General features: G+C 40.4%; 1 protein-coding gene across 3 annotated transcripts in view; it reads right to left on the bottom strand.

Moving 5' to 3' along the window:
- Positions 1-4,726: 4,726 nt before the first annotated feature.
- draxina (dorsal inhibitory axon guidance protein a) overlaps positions 4,727-21,056 on the bottom strand; it is a 36,170-nt gene continuing 19,840 nt past the window's right edge. For 2 of the 3 annotated variants that reach the window (XM_066671186.1, XM_066671185.1), the window contains exons 2-7: positions 15,476-15,929; positions 13,926-14,125; positions 8,112-8,232; positions 7,444-7,533; positions 7,013-7,102; positions 4,727-6,063 (exon numbers count right to left, since the gene is read on the bottom strand). In XM_066671186.1, the coding sequence (XP_066527283.1) occupies positions 5,951-6,063; positions 7,013-7,102; positions 7,444-7,533; positions 8,112-8,232; positions 13,926-14,125; positions 15,476-15,911 (1,050 nt within the window). In that variant the 5' untranslated portion in view covers positions 15,912-15,929 and the 3' untranslated portion in view covers positions 4,727-5,950. The remainder of the gene's footprint in view (positions 6,064-7,012; positions 7,103-7,443; positions 7,534-8,111; positions 8,233-13,925; positions 14,126-15,475; positions 15,930-21,056) is intronic. The other variant, XM_066671187.1, reaches the window with a different exon arrangement.

Below are 21,056 nucleotides of genomic sequence, written 5' to 3'. Positions count from 1 at the left end.
ATGGATTCATTGGATTCAGCCAGCTTTACAAAAGTATTGGTTTCACTGCTTCACACCCCACGGCTGAGAGGGGCTATACCCTGCTAGCTGACACATGACATTGGGCATGATGACTTTAGACTCACATCAGTGAACTTCAGAATCCAAAGTAAAAAAAAAAGATCTCCTTAATATCTTTATACTTTATCCTAGAAACAATGGGATCCAATGGAAAAAGCATTATTCTCCTGCTGCTCGAATGTGTCTCCTGAGATAAAGGCCTCAGTAATCTCCCAGGTCTCCTTGTGAGTTTCAGTGGAGATCTCAGTAAAGTCAAAACGGTGCTCAGATGTGCCATAGAAACCAGTCATGCCATCATTATTTTTCTCCATCTGGGACAGGCATCTATTAGCTCTGTAACTGAACTAGGCACTTAGCAATCTCCTCTGAGTGTGTTGAGTGTTCCAATGTATTTGTGCTAATGGCAACTTGAAGAAGTCATGGCTGGTTTCATATTTCTCAGAGCTCAAAGCATGTTCTAGCCTCCATCGTTCCAGCTTGGTGGCATGATATGGCAAGAAGAGTCAGAGCTAGAGGTTGCAAATAACAATGGGATTTTTATTTATTTATTTTTTTCCAGACTTTCAGTATCAAGGCCATTATTCCATGGAATTGATTCAGGGAATTCACACCTAAACGATTCCCGTTACTTGGAATCAGAATTGGATCCATCTCCTTACATTGAGCAGCCTTGGTGCAAACTATTGAAGGACCTAGCAGGGTTGATTACCAAATCCATTTCTCACAAAATGTGGTGCAATTTCCAGGTGTGTGCCAATGGACTTTAAGTGTCTCTGTAAAACTCTTAAGACAGGTCTGAAGTGAATAATACCCACTCAGATGATGTACAATGCCACTCACTCATTCTCTCTCTCTCTCTCTCTCTCTCTCTCTCTCTCTCTCACGTCCCATTTTATCTCATGCTTTATAGGGTGCTTTACAGTCAAGGCAGGTCCCAGAGTGTACCCAGCTAGTGTGTGTGAGTGTGATCTATCATTGCTCTGGCTTCTCTCCAGGAGGGCGGCATGGAGCAGCAGTATTAGGAATACATCAGCAAAAGGGAAACAACAAAATCTCCATGTGATTTGATATGTTTATGAAAATGTGTGTATGGATGTATGTGGTCATTTTGTGTGTGTGTGTGTGTGTATGTGAAATACCAGTATGAACAAAGACTAATATTTCTCTTGCTAACGATTAGTGGTATTGATCGGTAGGTCTTTGTGCTCAGCAGAGCGGTGTGTGTGTGTGTGTGTGTGTGTGTGTGGATGGTGGGGAAAGGAGAGAAAAATGATCGCTGAGGGAGATTTATGAGTAGAGGATGTAGGCCAAAACAGAGGGAGGTGGGGCAGGAGCAGGAACTGGAAACATGATAGTGAATGATAAAGAAGCAAAGAAAGGTTATGAGTGAGGAATGTCATAAAGAAACAAAGGCAGTTTAAAAAACAATTTGGTGAAAAATTCTATTTATGTGCCACATGAGATGATGAACCACTTCTGCTGCCCATGATGAGCCACGTGCACATCACACGAGTGCCATATGTCACCACAAGCCACTTTTTGGGGAACATTTTGCTCACATTCAGTTTGCTGTGGCCAACACTTGTCATTTGTTGACTAGTTGACTGATGTGGTTTGTGAAATGTAAGTCCATGTTTAGTATGTGGGCCACTCTAGGTTCATATATATATATATATATATATATATATATATATATATATATATTATTATTATTATTATTATTATTATTATTATTATTATTATTTTGCTGCCAGGACCAGCAATGGGCGAGCAGTGCCACATCTTAGCCACAAGTGTCCCATGTCCGTATGCTATTTGGGAAGCTAAAACTTAGCATCACTAGCTAGACTCACTGCATGCCTAAATCAAATTTGTCAACATAAGTTGCTAAATAATGACATATAGAGATTTTCTGCGAATATAAAAACTAAATTTGGACAGGAAACTAGTCTTGGCTGACAGTTGGTAAACACTAGGGTGACCAGACGTCCTCTTTTACCCGGACATGTCCTCTTTTTTAGACTTAAAAAAATATGTCCAGGCGGAATTTCACATTTCACGCTTCTCGAAGTTTACATAGAACTTCGAGAAGCATTTCGTTCACAAACTAGTCCCGCCCTCCCCTACTCCAATTGGTTCGCTTGAGTGCGAAGGGGGCGTGGTGAAGTAGCCTAAAATCTTCTGATTGGACGGTCTGACTGTAGAGCTACCGTTATTGGTCGATAACCTTCTCTGTAAACATTTAATTGGTCAGTCTGCACGTCAGTAGTCGAGACGTGTCCTCTTTTTCACCATATCAGATCTGTTCACCCTAGTAAACACAGCATTACATATATTTGGTTTTTCGCCCAAACACCTCTTTAATAAAGAGAAAGAAAAAGGATAAAGAAAGAAAGTGCACGAGCACAAGGTCATTAACTGCAGGAGGAGTGTGCGGCAGTCCCAGGACAACCGTACTGTCACACATTATTTCTCAGCCTGGAGGACAAATGGGCATGTGGTCACTGCTGTACTCTTACTCACTCTCTCTCTCTCACACACACACACTGGTTCTACTATACTTGTGAGGACCTCTATTGAAATAATGATTATTGTAGCTAATTAAGGTTACCCTTAACCTCAGTCACCAACATTATATTATTTCACTAGTTTGTAAACTAGTTTTAGTTTGTATCAAGTCTTAATAAAACAAATAATATGTCATTATACCACAATCTTGTGAGGATATCTGATCCTCACAAACTTATAAAAACATGACCCTCCCACACACACACACACACACACACACACACACACACAACCCAAAGCTCTCACACCTCACTGAGAAATCCAGAGCTCAAACTGTTCTAAGAATGTCACAGAAGTAAACATTGGTGTATCCTTGCAGGCAGTTTACATCTGGAGGCCTATCTTTCAAAACTTTATTTAAAATACATGTAGCAATCTTCTTAACACTCACCTCTTCTAATGCAGCTTTCGATCCTAACATTCCCAAGTAGACACGTGTTCATTCAATGTCTTCAGAAACTAAGGGTTTTAACAGAGTATATCTCTGCTCATCTGGGAAGGCTCTACACCAGACACTGGAACATTTCTGGGAGGATAGCAGCCATGAAAGTAATTCAGAATCATCACAAATACTACTCCAGCTCATTCTGTAATGGTGCTACATCATGTTATTATTATTATATATAATTATTATCCATTTCAGCTGTTATGTGGTTCGTAACGTTCACATTCATAATTACATATAATAAAGATTCTTTGTATTTTTCATTGTTATTAACATGTCATTTACAGAAGATACTTAACAGTAAGTTATTTCTAATATTTTAAAATTTTTTACTTGTTGAATATAAAGTGCTTCTTTCTACAGAAACAAACTGGTGTGAATATGAACAAGCTCAGTGTTTCTGAACGCCCTGCAATGATTATTCTGCCTAAGCTTTGGGCTCAATAGATATTTGTAATTATGATCTCTCTGTAAATTAGGCAGCCACCCAACGGACTGTGTGCCAGCCTGCCTTGCGTTTATGTTCAGTAATGAATTCCCATGATATACATTTTAATCATTAGTTTAGTTTGTATTATATAAAAGTTCTAGCACTTCATGTCACCAGGGCCAAACCAGCAGATGTCAAACTTCACCAAACTTGAATGTGGTGGGAAGTTCTGTTCTCAAAGTGTATCCTCCCGATGTCTGCTGCCTGAAATCACACATTGTTGTAAATTTAATTAAAATGAATTGGATTTGTAGGCAAACTTTTAATGTCTAAAGTCTAATTTTACCATGGCTTCATACCTGATTAACCATTTGTTGTACAATAGATTTGGATATATGACGAGTTTTATGATGAGCAATTGAGAGAAAAGTGAAAAGACCTTATATATGTTATTATCAACATTCACGCACATGAAAAACTCACATCAGAAGACATGTAGGTTCATTCATTCATTATCTGTAAGCGCTTATCCAGTTCAGGGTCGCGGTGGGTCCAGAGCCTACCTGGAATCATTGGGTGCAAAGCGGGAATACACCCCGGAGGGGGCGCCAGTCCTTCACAGGGCAACACACACTCACACCTACGAACACTTTTGAGTCACCAATCCACCTACCAACGTGTGTTTTTGGACTGTGGGAGGAAACCGGAGCACTTGGAGGAAACCCACGTGGACACGGGGAGAACACACCAACTCCTCACAGACAGTCACCCGGAGCAGCTATCGAACCCACAACCTCCAGGTCCCTGGAGCTGTGTGACTGCGACACTACCTGCTGTGCCACCGTGCCGCCCTCATTGCTCATTGTGGATGGCAAATAAAAACTTACACCCACTACCCATCAAACCACTCTGAAAAACTACACCTCTACATCATGCAGAAATGGTGGGAAACCCGTTTAAGATGAATAATTAACAAATAAACCCAGGGATCTAGGCATTAATGAAATACTTAATCCAAATGAGTAACCATATAGCTTCATCTTTGTCCAATTCTCAGTGACCTTCACACACTTTCACTCTTTATTAGCACCAGGAGAGCTAACTGGAGTCGAGCTCCCAAACCTTAACTCTGCAAAGTAATTGCTTTGTAAGCCCCCAATAGACCCAGCAACAACAATATAATGTATAGTTCACCCTCTGTGCACAATACACATATCAGTGTGTCATGGTAGAGGTTTAATTAGGACACTGAAATCATTAAAAACACAAATTACATTTTTTTCTGGGGCTTGAGAGAGCATGGTCAGAGAAAAGCTAACACACTACACAAAGAGCAGATGGTCTTCTCAAGCTCTGCTGAAGAAACACATTAAAGTAAAGGCAGAGGACATTGTGAAAGAAAACAAAATCCAGTTTAGTGTTAAGTGTTATCCAGGTCCTCAATACTTGCAGCTATCTTTAAGTCTTTACCTAACCCTCCATCCATCATTCCACCTACTGAACTTAAGAAAAAATGTTAAAGTGTAGCATAAATAAATCATACAAAAGAACAAACGAAAACAAGTAAATATCCACCACTGGAAAATATTTACAACAACATTTTAAGAAATTATGGAAGCCTTAAAAAGCCATGTATTCACATTTAACTTACTTAGGTTTCCTGTGAGTTTGTATTGATTTTTTGAGAAATTGTGATAAAAGTGTTTTGAGATATCACTGGGTATAAGAAAAGATATCATCTTGATAAATCATGTCGTGATAAAGCCTGTTTTCCCAAGAATTCGTATAATTTTCTCAAGACCTCAAGACAACAGAACTCCCACTCCTCTGAGATCTCATCCAAACAGAACACAGGTGGCTGGAGATGATGAGCTAAGTGATGTTCTGGTGCTATCAGACTTCTCCTGCCATAAGCCTTTTGACAGAAGCATGATCTGAATGCTAAGTTAATGTTAGCCATATGACTTTTTATTTTTGCTTGTGTTTTATATTGGTTCTGAATGATTTGTTGTAGATATTGTGTCTATAACTCTTACTGGTCATGTTGCTATCTTGAGATCTGAAGAAAAGAAATAGATTTTTTGAGATAACAATTGACATTTCTTAATACAGAAAAAAATACAATAAAAAAAAACAAGCTCAAATAAAATGAGTTTATGGCCTTTTATGACATCTGTAAGAAACATCAGTTAAAAAATGCATTGTCCCCCTCAGACACAGATTCCTATATACAGTGACAGGTAGGCAGATAGGACTTCTGACATTACACAGCATATGTACATCACTGTGAGTCAGTTTGGCTGCTTTTATCTGACCCACCGCCCTTTTACATTTAGCCTTAGTCCATCTTTCAGTCCATGAGAGAAAAGGCAAGGGATTCAGGCTGTGTTCCAATCCTCTCTTCATCTCTCTCTCTCTCTCTCTCTAACCCTTTCTCGCTCTCTCTCTCAGATACTGATGAAAGCTCCCTGGTCACTGTCAGCAGAGTCTGGCTCCACACAGCGTCCACGCCTTCGGGTCACCCTTCGCTTGCGGTGGAATTTAGCATAGCAGCGGAGACCTTCGCAAATCAAAAAGAGGAGCTGTTTCATTCTCACATTCTTATCAATGGGAAAACGTAATCCTAATCAAATAATGTTTTACTTTACCACAACACAATAATATTATTTTTTTAAAAACGACAAAATTCAAAATTGTTTATTTAGTGCCTATATGTTATAACAGGACTATAACACTATAATAAGCCCAACTCTAAATAAGTGCACATTCATTCATTCATTATCTGTAAGCGCTTATCCAATTCAGGGTCGCGGTGGGTCCAGGGCCTACCTGGAATCATTGGGTGCAAGGAAGGAATACACCCTGGAGGGGGCGCCAGTCCTTCACAGGGCAACACACACACACCTACGGACACTTTTGAGTCGCCAATCCACCTACCAACATGCGTTTTTGGACTGTGGGAGGAAACCGGAGCACCCAGAGGAAACCCACACAGACAGACACAGGGAGAACACACCAACTCAAAGCGAACAAGTTTGGGGGAAAAAAAAAACAAAAAAAAACCAACACATCTGACAAGAAAGTAATCTACATTCTGCAAATGATAACAGGCTGATGACGACTGAAGCAAATGCTAATTAGATGTTGATTAGTGGTTTCATTGCTCGCCAGTTACATCAGCCTCAGTCCTTCAAAACGAAACCAAAAAAGCTAATTTCAGACAGCACACACATCTTGGCTGATTGACTACATTTAAAGACATCAAGTGGACAAAAGACCACAGATTACCACCAAAAGCAGCAACAAAAATATTTAGAATATAAGAGGATGTCTCCTGCAATTGAAATGGCATTTCAAACAGACGCAGCTCTGAAAGGAAGCACTGTGATTGCCCAATTGTTGCCAACAAGAATAAATTTGAACCGTTAAAAAAAAGCTAAAATTATATATATATAAAAAAACATGGGGGATGTTGCACTCAAGACGTAAACAACAAGTGGTCCACCCACCCTCTTCACACATGCAGTCATCGTAGCACTTGTTGTTGAGGCCGCGGTTGTGGAGTTTGCATTCGTGCTGCCTGAGGTCACAGCAGGACCCTAGAGGGGTTTGTAATAGAGAGAAAGAGCTTTAGAGACTGTTCAGAGGGGTCTTTTAAAGTACATTTTTGACTCCAGCTTCAATAAGTATTGATTATTCCCTTCTTTTGCTTCATTAGATACAATATGATACACGATTATTTATACTACTACTTCTACTAGTATTACTACTACTAATAATAACATTATTATTAATAATAATCATCAGGAATTATCAAAATCGATTTACATTATTAAAATCAGTAATTCTATAATAATAAAAGCAGCAATAAACGTAATTTATTCTAGTCCATGTTTTATTTAGTTTAGCTGCTCACTGATCAGTTTGTGGACATACTGACCAGGGAGGCAGTCGAGGTGATGGTCACATGGTTCGATGATGTCAGCATCAGTCGTGTTGCCATTGCTCATGTTCTTGCTACGTCTCTTGTCTTTGACCAAATCAAATAAACAAACCAACAACGTTCAAACATCTGTAGTCACCAGAATTGTAGATGAATCTTAAATTATCGTAAAGGCTAAAAGACCTATATAATGGATCATAAAATACAGTAAATAAATGATTACAGTATAGAATTAAATATTTGTTATTTTAGTGTCAATAAACAACAGCAAAAACAACATTTGTTACATTTCTCATATGTAAATATAGATTTTCAGTGTCAACATTGATCCTAACTGATAAATAAACATTAGAATGATTAATTATAATAACTGTTCGAAGATTGTTTACATGAATAAATGTTTAAGAGAACTTTAAATCAGCCACTGTTTGATTCCTAATTCCGTTTATGCCTCATCTTTTCTTTCACAAATCAATAATGGATGTTATAAATGATTAATGTGTGTCCTGTTTTTGCTCTGATGAGTGCTGAAATTGCTTGCAATAATGAATTGTTTACATTGATCTCTCCTGTCGAAGGTTGAGATGCAGGAGAGTGGATAGAATATAATTAGACGACTCTTGGATAAATGTCTAGGCCTATGGACTGCACACAGAGTTTAATACCTTTTTTCTTGTTGGACGGCCAGTTGTCCACGGGCTTCATGTCTTCATAGTCTGTCCAGTCAAAAAGAGCCATGTCCAGAGTGGGCAGCACTTCACCTTGAGCTTTCCCTCGACTTGCCTTCTGAGTGTATACACACACACACAAACACAAACACACACACAAACACACACTTCTTTTTAGTTACACCTACCTTTTACTCATACACATTGGCTATTTTATCAGAAACACCCACCACATAGGTTCCCTTCAGTGTTTACAGTCTACACTGTCTATAGATGCAAAATTTATCAACCCTCCACATAGCACACAATCAATGGAAAGTGATCTCCAGGAGTCTTTCTTTGACGTTCTCTATCTTTGTACACAAACTGGCCAGTTTATCAGTAACCCATACCTTGCTAGTATATTTAGTTAAAGGAAAAGCTACTTTGGAATAATGTATTTAGATTACAGAAATCCTTCGCGGTTCATCTTTTGCGGATTCGCAACAACAATATTTTAATTATTTGAGCGACGGTATGAACCTGAACATGAAGAGCAATTTCCAGATTTCACTGCCAAGACACAACCAGAGAAAAAAAAAAAACACAATGTCTAGCCCAGTCGTCCTATAACAGCCCTTTCCATTAATGGATGGGGTAGAAAGGGGCTGAAATATTCAGCAGAAAAAGATGACACACAGTCAGTAATTACAAGTGCACTTGTATATGGTGAGTGTTTCCGATTAAACAGCAAATGAGTGTGTGAACAAAACATACATACTTTACACCCTGTACATTCAGGGAATTATGTGCTAATAACTAAGTGTAGCTTTTCTACAAACATTATCTGGTCACACTGTTTATTATCAGGTAGTAAACCTCAGGATTTAGGTTTAAGATTAAGATGGAGTCTGTTTTTGAAAGACTTTTCATCACGCTCTTACCCACACGTGATTTTGTTCCATGGAGCTAGTATTTTATTTATTTTAGCCTGTGCAGACATATCTAGGGTGCAGCGTTTTGTTCTTTTTTTCTCTGTGTGATCTACAACACGCTCTGATGTTGCTGTAAATCCCATCAGAAAGTGTGCGGGAGTCATTGCCTTTAGGGCTCCACCACCTCCCCTAACCAATCTGAGCTGCTTTTGATATTTGCGTTCCTGCAGAGAGGCTGTTTACGTCTGTTTTCTCTTCACATTTCCCACGCTCACACCTGTTGTGTGGAGTCTAGTCTAGTAGGGAAAAAAATACTGAGAGATCACCTCAGTGTCATCACTGTGTCTGTATGTGTGTGAACAGTAGAGGACATCGGTGTCCTCGCCAGAGGCTCGGAGCTGCAATACAATTTAAAGGACAGAAGGAGGAGAGGACATTCAATCCCAAGGAGAAAAGACCCCAGCTTCAGTGACAGAGACAGAGAGAAGGATAGGACAGAAGGAGTGTGAGAGTGTAAAAGTATAGGTGTGTGCACCACTCCTTTGTCTTCAGCAGCAACTATGCTGGGATCATGAGCTCGTGGGAAGTGGGATGCTATAGACATCCAGGTGTGTGCTGGTATGATATCTGCGTGCATATCATCATGAAGAAAACCAAAAAAAAAAGATTCATTCATTAAAAAAAATCATCAAGAAATTGTACTTTTCCATTGCATGGAACCTATCCTATTAGACTATACTCAGCTCTACTACGAAGAGTAACAACTCCCTCTGAAATGTACCTGGTGACGTCACATAACACCATCTCTACTGGGAACAACAGGCTTTGGGAACCACAAGAAAAGCTGAGTTAAGGTTAAGTGTTGTTTACTCTGTGTATTTGTGTGCATACGTTCAATGTGGTTAGTGGGGTTTTATGTTCCTTGTTACATTCTTTCATCAGCTACCAATCCAAGGAACATTTAAACCTCCTCAAAAACCATGAAGTAATTTTATTTTGCTGCTGTGATGTGGAACAAAATGTATGTGATCTCTACTATAGACTGAAGATTTTACAAACGGCTAGTGTGTGCTAAATGTCTGCATTTCCTATTGTAACGTGACAAGTCTCTCAGGCCAATCAGTGTTCTGCAAGGCTTCCACATCATGGTTTTGTCCCTCCTCGGCTTGCTTTATACCACAAGTGAGCAGGTCCTAACAATTACCCAGTTCCAAGTACCAGGCACCAGATTTACCTAATGGAACAATGCAGTGGAAAAATGCCAAAAGTAATTTCAGTGCATGCAAGCAGTTTCAGGGCCTACTTAAATGGGATGTCTATGATTGTAGGGAAGTGCTGTTCTCTTGTTTGTTTAGAAGTGCAGGGTCTTTTAAGGTGGAACTGTGTGCTTGAGGGAAACAATGACTTTTGCTTGCATGTGGCTAAAGTTGATCCTGTCTGTAAGTTTTTATTCATTGTTTGAAATAATACAGAAAACTGGAGTTGCTCAGTTTTGTAACACTTTCACTAATGCAGTTAGCCATCTCCCGAATTTGTAGACATTCCATCTTAAGTAATCCAAAAGAGCAAAACAGGTAAATATTAAAATAAAGCAATATCTTCATCTCAATTCATGCTTTTTGAGTTCTTTCTGCTGTTTAAAACCCATAGATGAGATTTCTGTGCTATGAGCAGAGAGAAAGAAAGCCTAGGAACAAAGACAGTTTTATTACCCATTTACTGACACCAAGGCTTTGTAAACACATTTGAACAGTTCCGCAAACAGACTGGAGAGCTAGCAGATGGTGAGGGAACATCTTATGAATTTTATAAAAGTGTTGGTGAACATCACCTTTAAGTCCATTGTATGGGTCAGATTTAGACTTCAGTCTCATGTTGGTGAAGACCTCAAGTGTGTGAGTAGAACAAGAGAAAGACTAAAAACACAGATGCTTTCCATGCAAGCTTGAAGTGGAGGCCATTAGGGAGCAATTATTTTAAGCTGTGTGAACTACATTTAATCGTCTGAGCTTGAAAAGCATAGAGGAAAACTGACAACATTCACACAGCTCTGAACTCAACACTGCTTTCAAACTTAGGAAGAATTTTCCAAACATTATTAGTCCACGTTTACGAAACTATCTCCAGTAGCTGCTGGAAATTAATGCATGTAGCTATCTATAAAACATCAGCCCCTTCAGACGTGCATTTACAAGTGCAATTACCAATTTATGTTCAAGTAAACTCCCATCAGGACACTGTGTACCTAACAAATCTTCGCATAATGGAAAAAAACAAATAAGCTCCTGCTGTGTGAGAAATATCTATTACCTCGTCCTCCGGCTCTGCTCTGAGTAGAAGCATTCGTCAAAACCTCTGACAGTCCAGTCTGGTTAGATTAATTACCAAGGAACTGTGGTTCTGTGGCCTCTTAATTTAAGCCTCAGAGCTGATCGAAGCTTAATTAACAAAGCCTGAGGTGAATCAAGTCACTGAGCTCAAATCTATATGAACATATCAGCCCAAATGGGCATTTGTCTTTGACCACCTTAACTCTCAGGTGTGTATGTATGTATGTACATAGAATAAGAAGCAGGCGGAATGCCTGGCCACAGCACACATTATTCTATTTTTAAACACAACACCATACCCCCAACACCCAAACCACCATGAGCATTTATTAACTGTACGTTTCAGAGCTGACAGTGTTGTCCTCTAAGCATGTCGAGTTAAAAATACATCATTAGCAGCTGTAAAAGAGATTCAATGGGTGGTTTCCTACCCTCCTGCGAAAGTTAAAATACTACCTAGTGTTCCTCAAAAGAGCTTATAGTCCCTATTATTCCAGCATAAACGTGTCCCCTTTAATGCTTGTATACTGCGATATAGGGATAGGACATATATGTCTGAGAAGGAGCCAGTGAGGAAGAGAGTGAGTAAAAGAGAGAAAGAACAGATGGTTATGAAGTAGAAGAGGAGGAGGAGGACGGGCAAGCAACACCTTTCTCCCCATGGAGGTGCAGTTAAGCTGCCTTCATCCCAGCATGCACTAGGGGACCTGGATAATACGGGGTGTGTGATGAAGAAAGGGACATGGTCCCAACCCAGGCAGCGTACAATAATAAACAAGCAGAGGTGGGGCACCACAGGCAAATAAATCTGTCCAAGAGTCCCACAGCATGAGGATCTATGTTTAGCAATGTTCGCTAATGCTTAGAGGTCACATTTTTGCTGCTAATAAGAAAAGCTTGTAATAATTATATATTAAAGAGTCCCTCCAGTGAAAATCAAGTTTTTTACATTTTTAACAGGTCCATGTGATGTTGCCGGAATTAGTATCATGAGCAAGATATACAGCCAATGCCCAGACTGAGCCAATGACCAGAAGGTTGCCAGTTTGATCCCTAGAGCTGGCAGACCATGCCTTAAGCAAGGCACCTAACCCTGCGCGTCTACTACTACTTACTACTGTGTGTGTAAATGTGTGTTTCACAACACGGATTGGGTTTAATGCGGAGAACCATTTCCTCTGTATGCAAGCAAAGTGGCCAATAAAGTGATTCTATATTGTATTCTATTAAAAAACTGCAGTGTTCCAAAGGCTCAAAAGTCAGACAATTCAGACAGCTGGGGTTTATTACTTCATAAGCATAAGGAACCTGTCAACTTTTGAGCTGCAGACGACCAGAGCTAAGGATAAGTTGGGCTTAACTACACACCAATTTTAAAGCATTAGAAATTTTTTTTTCTAGTAAATAACTTCCTGTAATGTTGATGAACAGACATTAGATTTTAGGGACTTTAAGGACTGGAATGGGACTGGAATGTAGACATTGTGCACTACAAAGGATTTATTTTATGCTGGACTAGGAAATGGGGAAGAGGTGTGTGACATGCATGTGTTAAGATTTTCAACAGAACAGACTCCATTTGGCCTCCAGGAGATAGAGAGGAGTTCACTAGTAGCTGATGTTCTTCGAAGACAGGTTTGGAGAAAACAGTTTGCTTTGGGGGAAACATATAAATTTTTTCTTTTTTTATAGAGTCATAGGCAAAATTAGGATAGCTTTAGGTAAAATACAGATCAATCCAATTTTTCAGCCAGTTGATCAGTTTACAGCCTTGTTGTTTCAGCCTTGATCAGATTACATGTTTTGTATGTAATCGTTGAACTCTAGTAAACGTCAAATAAAATGACAGATTAGGTTTATTCACATGTAGGGAATCTGTTAGCCACTTCAATGGAAAATCAATGGAGTATGTAACTTGACCAGTGGTATAAGAACATTCGTCTGTAAATTAAAAATGAGAAAGTATTTCCTAAAATATCACTGTGATAATTTGAACTCCTAAACAAAAACTGCTAATTACCTAATCAAATCTGTACTTTACCCATATCTCATGAGAACTGGTGTGACCTGAACATACTGATACTTCAACTGCACTGAGGAGGTATGTCTCATTTCATTCACCATAAAAAATACAAAATGGTATTCAGAATAGATGAGTGTGTGAAGAAATCATGCACATGTATCTTTAAAAACTCTTTGCACTTTAAAATGCTGTGATAGAATGATAGCAGCGTTGAAGATGGAGGTGGCGATCTCCCTAAACACCAGCAATAGTTTGCCAAGTTATTCCAAAAACAGTTTAGGGACGAGGGAATGAAAGAACACCACAATGCACTTTAGCCATTCCCCCATTTTGCTAACTTTTCCATTCTGCCACATTCTCTTACTCTCTATTCTGCAAATAATGCTACCATTCAGAGACACATTTCATGCGGAAACACAGGCCTCAGCGGAGTGTCATTGAACAGGGATAAATCCCTCCAGACGAACTACATTCTATTGAGTTGCACACTTTCAGGAGCACAATGCAGCTCCATATTCAAGGACACTTTTGGTCGCGCGGTTACCTGGGGTTTGGTGGAGGCTGGGGGTAGAGTTGGGGGATGCTCGTTCATTGCTGTGGCAACCGGGATGCGGGAGGCGGGGGAGGGGCTCTCTGTGGCCATAGCTGTGTGGTGATTGGGTGAGAGCATGTAGGAGCCGTCATCCAGTGCATCGAAGTCCTTCATCAAAGAGCCTAATTCTGCGTTAGGGTCAGGGAAGAACCCTGAGGAACAGCAAGTGAGAGAGAGAGGAAGAAAGAGAGAGACATTTATAGGTTATAGGTTTATATATTACTTTATCATTTATTTTTATATTTTAATATATTTGAAAAAAAGATATGGTCCAGAAGTATTTGCATTAAAATTGTAGCTACAGTTAAGAAACTTAAACAAATGAAATGCTTTAAAGTTAGAAATGTTACAAAGCCTTTGTGAGAAACACTGCATGCATGACTGGACTCAATAAATCAATTAATTAGACCTGTGAAGTGGACATGGCATTAATGGCTCACCTGACCTAGAAAGGCCTCATATTTTATGACCTTTCAGAACTCCCTCTGGATTTGTTTTCATTAATATTAGAAGAACAGCTCGACCAAACACGCTAACAAGGAATGGAAGCATGAGGCCATCAATTAACATTCCTCCATTGGCAACGCTGGTTATACACTTTCATTCACTTTTAGAAATTAATGATGTCCAAATCAGAACTGTTGCCCTCAAACTTAATCTGCTCTTCAATGGTGAATTTTTCATAATGTGAATGTGCACAGAGTGGATACTTTTTCCATTTTATAGTTTAGTTTAGCACCACTCCCTCCATTTTTTTTTTTTTTTGGATATACCAGAACTGCCAATCACACAGCATCATATGACAGCTCAACACACTCCAAGGAGAATGTTAACTGCCCAGTTCTGTTATGTTAGCTATTAGGAGTCCTGGACAATGTTAATGTGTGTGTTAATATTTAACTGGGTGTGTTAATATTTTTTAAGTTTATAAACAAAACCTAGGGCGGCACGGTGGCGCAGCAGGTAGTGTCGCAGTCACACAGCTCCAGGGACCTGGAGGTTGTGGGTTCGATTCCCGCTCTGGGTGACTGTCTGTGAGGAGTTGGTGTGTTCTCCCCGTGTCTGCATTGGTTTCCTCCATGTGCTCCGGTTTCCTCCCACAGACCAAAACAACACACGTTGGTAGGTGGATTGGTGACTCCAAAGTGTCCGTAGGTGTGAATGTGTGTGTCGGTGTTGCCCTGTGAAGGACTGACGCCCCCTCCAGGGTGTATTCCCTGCCTTGCGCCCAGTGATTCCAGGTGGGCTCTGGACCCACTGTGACCCTGAACTGGATAAGTGCTTACAGATAATGAATGAATGAACAAAACCTAGATACAGTGTAATATTAGGGATTGTTTTACTTTTGTTTACTTTTGTTTTACATTTGTGTTAACCAGATTTGTTTCGTTTTCCTGTGTATGACGTTTTGCAATATATACGATATATGTGATATATATGCATCCCTGCCATATCTTAAATCAACTTTCCAATCAACACAGAAGGTTACTCCATTCAGGCACCTTTTCCTCTGATCTTGTCTCTGCGGCTGTTTCTCCGGTGCTCGACCTGGTGCCCATGTCTTCTGCCTTTGCGTGTAAACTCTCCTCCTAGAGGGTGTTTGTCCCTCATATGAGAGTGACCTCTGAGCCCGCCATGACCTTTCTCCCGTTCTCCCGGCCCCATCTCCAGCCTGACAGGGCTCAAGCCCTCCAGGCCCGGTCCGTCGTCCTCAGGCCGTGCAGCTGGCTGTAGGGGCCTGTGGGATAGTATGCCCTGCCTCCTCCGGTGAGCTCCATGAGGCAGAGCTGCCTCTGGGTCCTGCAGGGCATTTTTATTGGTACTAAAAGGCTGCCTGACACCCCGCTTGGGGTTCCCTGGCAGGCTGTCGCTGCTTTTTGAGGGAGGGGTGAAGGTTGCAAGGAGGAGGGCAAAGGGTAAACACCAGCTGGATTTCATCTTCGCTCACAGCGCCTCCTGTTGGTCAGAGAAAAACAGAGACAATTATTATACCTGGTGTAGCAGGTAGTGTCGCAGTCACACAGCTCCAGGGACCTGGAGGTTATGGGTTTGAGTCCCGCTTCAGGTGGCTGTCGGTGTGTGTTCTCCCTGTGTCCGCGTGGGTTTACTCTGAGAGCTCCTGTTTCCTCCCACGGTCCAAAAACACACGTTGGTAGGTGGAATGGTGAATCAAATAATAAAAGTGTTCATAGGTGTGAGTGTGTGTGTTGCCCTGTGAAAGACTGGTGCCCCCTCCAGGGTGTGTTCCCACCTTGCGCCCAATGATTCCAGGTAGGCTCTGGACCCACCGCGAACCTGAACTGGATAAGGGTTACAGATAATGAATGAATGAATGAATGTTGCTCATTTGCTGCAGTAACAGCTTCTGTTCTTCTAGATGGGATTTACTCTAGATCAGAGGTCTTCAAATCAGGTTCCAGGCCGGGATTTTGAAATACTGACTGGCCTGGAACCTGGATCGAAAATCCAGATTTGAAGATCTCTTCTCTAGATGCTAATGTAATGACATATTGGATAACTAGTGGCAACACCATTCCCATTCAAAATGCTCCTCACTAAATGCAATTAACTATTCTGGTCAAGCCAGAGATCAAACATACTTTACCCATAAATATTCTGACTATTATAGCAGGGTTTTCTCTGTCAAGATTCTGAATAGCTTTTGGGCAACCCAGACCTTGCCAAGAGATAACAGTACACATTTCTTTAGAACTGCTGCAATCCCTTCAAGTCCCCCCCCACCAAGAAAACCTCCTGTAGAAGCAAAGCAGGATTCTTTCCTCAGGAGGGAAATCAAAGAGGATGAGCTGGGTCTCTCAACGCATCACACCATGCAAATCAGTGACATAGGCCTGACTTTGAACATGCAGCATTCGCCACTCTGATCCTCAGAAGCCACCCGGTTGGTGTCCCCTCCTCTCGAATCCTGCCTTTTGTTCCCCAGAGCAAATGAAAGCTGTGTTCTTCACACTCTCCCCCAAAAAATTCAAGTGCCTGAGCACATTTACAGAGACTGGGCCTTTATATTTGAGAAAGCCATGGGAAAGAACGTGGGAATGGAGCAAAGCTGCATTTACTTTTAGACCCTATGGTATAGAGTCTGCCACAATAACTTCCCCCAGAGCAGCGGTGAAGAATATAACTGTTCACTTTCTGAAAAGCCCACTGGAGCTGAAAGCAGGGAGGCACATGAAATGGGTGTTATTCAGAGAGCGACACCATTCTCTCGCTATTATTGCCTTTTAATTGGTATTGCAGAGCTGTCATTCGCATTAGCCTCAGGTTATTCATAACAGCCATTTTATTAAAGGCAAATTTAACGAGAAAAAGATTCCATTGACTTCGGTGGCACTAAGAGAAATTTGAAGTATGAGCGGTTGATGAGAGCGCTGTGTCACATTGCTCCATCACACAAGGGAATAGAGGGGAATATTAATGCTCTTCACTCCTCAAATGGAATAGTCCCCGGTATGGTTTAACCGTCAGAATTTAAATCTATAGTTCAGATAAAAAATATATACCATTTTCATATGAGCTCAAATGGGAAAGTTTGCTTCCAGCCATAAAGTTAAAAGGCACAGAGGAAGATATCACGTATTAGTATAAATGTCGTATATAGCCTCATATCAAATGACACATTTATTCATTCGTCTTTTGTAATAAATTCATTCGTCAGGGTTGCAGAGGGTCCAGAGCCTACCTGGGCACGTTCAAGACAGGGCACTAGTCCATCACACTGCATCTCACACACACACACCGCTGTGGACAAAAGCACACATTCACTACGTCACTCAACATATGCTGTAGCGCATAAGAGCCAATGGTAACACACACACACACACACACACACACATACATATATATCAAACACTGGAATGGTAGTACTGAAAACATCCCTACACTCCTCCTTTATCCTTCACTTTAAATCACTTTGACTCTTGTGAATGTGTGTACCCCATTTACAGAACGACAGTGTGTTTGGTGAGTACATAGAGCATAGAGACCATAGAAATGCTTATTTCAAAAGCAAATTTTTGTACTAAAACCTGAGTTTGAACCATTTTAAAAATGTAAATTCTTTAGTAACGTGTCCTACGACCTTTTTTGATCCCATTTCAAGAACAAAATGTTGAAATACAGGATACAAAATGATAAATGTTTGTGGTGAGTTTTAAAAATAATTACAAAATACTGTAAGAAATGTGAAAAATGTGTTCTGTGTTGTTTCTTTCGTCTGTTTTATATTTCTCATAATTTGGCTTTAAGGTACACCGGGCTTTTAAGGGTTCAGCCTGCCAGAGGAAACTTGAGCACCCGGAGGAAACCCACACAGACCTGGGGAGAACACACTACACTCCTTGCAGACGATGATCCGAGGCGAGGGACAAACCCAGAACCCAAGGAGCCTGAAGATTCGCTGCCGTTAGCACCACATTTCCACCCCAAGTGACACATATTTCAAAATATTAAATATGTTTTTAAACAAGTTTGCTTTCTTAAAAAATCTGGATTCGTCCAATTCATCATGCATCAGGAAGAATACTAAATGAGGCGATTAGAAAATAACAAAATGATTAGACCCCTACACAGTGCTAATCTAGCAGCTAAGTGTACCATTGACATCAGCATTAAAGTTCCAGGGCAAAAGCAAAGATTCTTCTTTTAGCAAACGTGTCATGCCTGATCGATTAGGTTTGGGGTAAAGAGAAACCTATATTAATGAGATTTTTCACCAAACTCCTGTAATAACTCGCAGATTGAGTCCAAGAGACACGAGTTCCTCGTCTACAAGAACGTCCATCATCCCAGCAGCCTGCGGGTTTGGCCACTCTGTTGTGGGGAGACGGCAGTGTACGGGAAATCAATAGGAGTGGTGTATTGAGCTGCTGCAGGGCTGTGGGTCGATAAATAGACCAGCACTCTACCCTCTGCATTTATACACACACACACACACACACACACACATACATATGCATCTATCCTGTGATGAGAGGTGGATACAGGGTAGGGTACCAGGGCCGTTCACCGAGGCCGATTTAAAAGCTCGTCAGCGCAGGCCAAGTGGAGGAAATTGCACATGAGGAAGAGTGCATGAATGGTGCCAGGGGAAATTTATAGCGTGATTGCAGGCATCTCTTTAGGGAATACAAGCTGACTGCTTCTGTTTGTCTTCCACCAGCTGTGTGCTTTTCACAGCCGTATAGAAAGGCTTTAGCTCAGCTGCTGGACTATACTCTAATCTTCATCAGAAGAAAAATACAAAAAAAGCACAGTTGTAAGTTTCTGCCACACCTCCTTTAAAGAAACGGCCATGCCTGTGTATAATAAAGACGTACAGCCCACAGCCAGGGTAATTATGAAAACAAACAACAGCTCCACCATCATTAAGTTGCTGAGAGGCTCTCAATTATAGTAGTGATGCTCTATAGACAAATCCACACAGTTATTACCAACATGCACTGATATGCAGTTCACAGCAGAAACAGCAGGACCAGGCCTGATAAGACCTGCCAAACATTAGGTGCCAGAATGTGGCCTCCAGAGATGTGGTTTACGTTATATGGAACCTTTCACATCACTGTCAAGTGAAAAACACATATCTCCAATAATACTTTTTATAATAATACTCCAAAAAAAGTAATTTTGGAGCATTTCTATTGGTCCGTTCAACATGACCATTTCACACTTGTTTATTTGTTTATAGTATTTAGACGTTATGTGCACAAGTAAAATTGCGTGTGAAATATTGACTTACTTACCATCACTTAGAATAGGCCAGGACACCAAACACTAAACTGTCAGTTGTGAAAAAAAATATACGTTTACAAAGCAAGATACGCTGAGTAATGTGTTATTAACAACTAATGATTAGTTATTTTTAAATTGGTCACAACAGTTTGGTTTGTGATAATCAGCCTATAGTACTACAGCTTTGTATGTTTATGTCAAAGATATAAGTGGTGTTAGAGGGCAGCCAGTCAGAACATAGGTCATTTATATATAGCAGTCTTAAAGGCACAGTAACAAAGACAATCTGTTATGTTATAAAGACTCATTTATACTCGCATTACAAATGAAATTTAATACATTTCAAACGTTGTAACCATCCACGTGTTTAAATGCGTCTTTTACGTTGGCTGTTAAGTAATAAATACAACTAGAGGGCAGTTTGCAATCAAATTTTGTTGATGACAACAACAAACATGGTGAAGGAGGTGAGGATAATGTTATGTTACTACTGCTACTGCACAAAAATAAATAAATAAATAAATAAATAAATAAATAATTTTTTTTTTACTTTATTGAAATTAACTTTAAATTAAGTAAACTAAATTAAATTAAGAATAGACAGAAGACTCGGTGTGTACACATATTTAACAGTGTGCATAAATGAGCATGCGACTGCAACTGTTCTGACCAGGTATAGTGTAGGGTGACCGGGGTTGGGGGGGGTGTTACGTCTACTGACGTGCAGACTGACCAATTAAATGTTTACAGAGAAGGTTATCGACCAATAACAGTAGCTCTACAGTCAGACCGTCCAATCAGAAGATTTTAGGCTACTTCACCACACCCCCTTCTCACTCAAGCGAACCAATCGGAGTAGGGGAGGGCGGGACTAGTTTGTGAATGAAACGCTTCTCGAAGTTCTATGTAAACTGTAGAAAAACAAAATCCCGGACGTTTGTGAAATTCGGCCCGGACATTTTTTTAAGTCTAAAAAAGAGGACATGTCCGGGTAAAAGAGGACGTCTGGTCACCCCAGTATAGTCTCATATCGGCCGGCCATTTTAAAATCCCGGCCCAGACTGAATATAATAAATATTGAAAATAATAAATATAAACATGATTGAGGACTTCAGTGAGTATTATAAATGCTTTTTAATGATGTGATAGTATTTTATTTATTTATGATAGAAATGCCTTTACTTAAAAATAGGTTATAGAAGCTAAAGGCAGTACACTCAAAACTTCACACCCAACTACACAACCAGAGATCTCCACCAGTGCTTCAGCCCACACAAACCCTTGGCTGGAGCAGTGGAGTCTAGGGTGGCCTGCTGTCACGTGACTGAAACAGGT

This window comes from Hoplias malabaricus, chromosome 5 (assembly GCF_029633855.1).
Source record: "Hoplias malabaricus isolate fHopMal1 chromosome 5, fHopMal1.hap1, whole genome shotgun sequence".
Taxonomy (NCBI): domain Eukaryota; kingdom Metazoa; phylum Chordata; class Actinopteri; order Characiformes; family Erythrinidae; genus Hoplias; species Hoplias malabaricus.
This window is presented reverse-complemented; position numbering and strand designations above follow the sequence as displayed.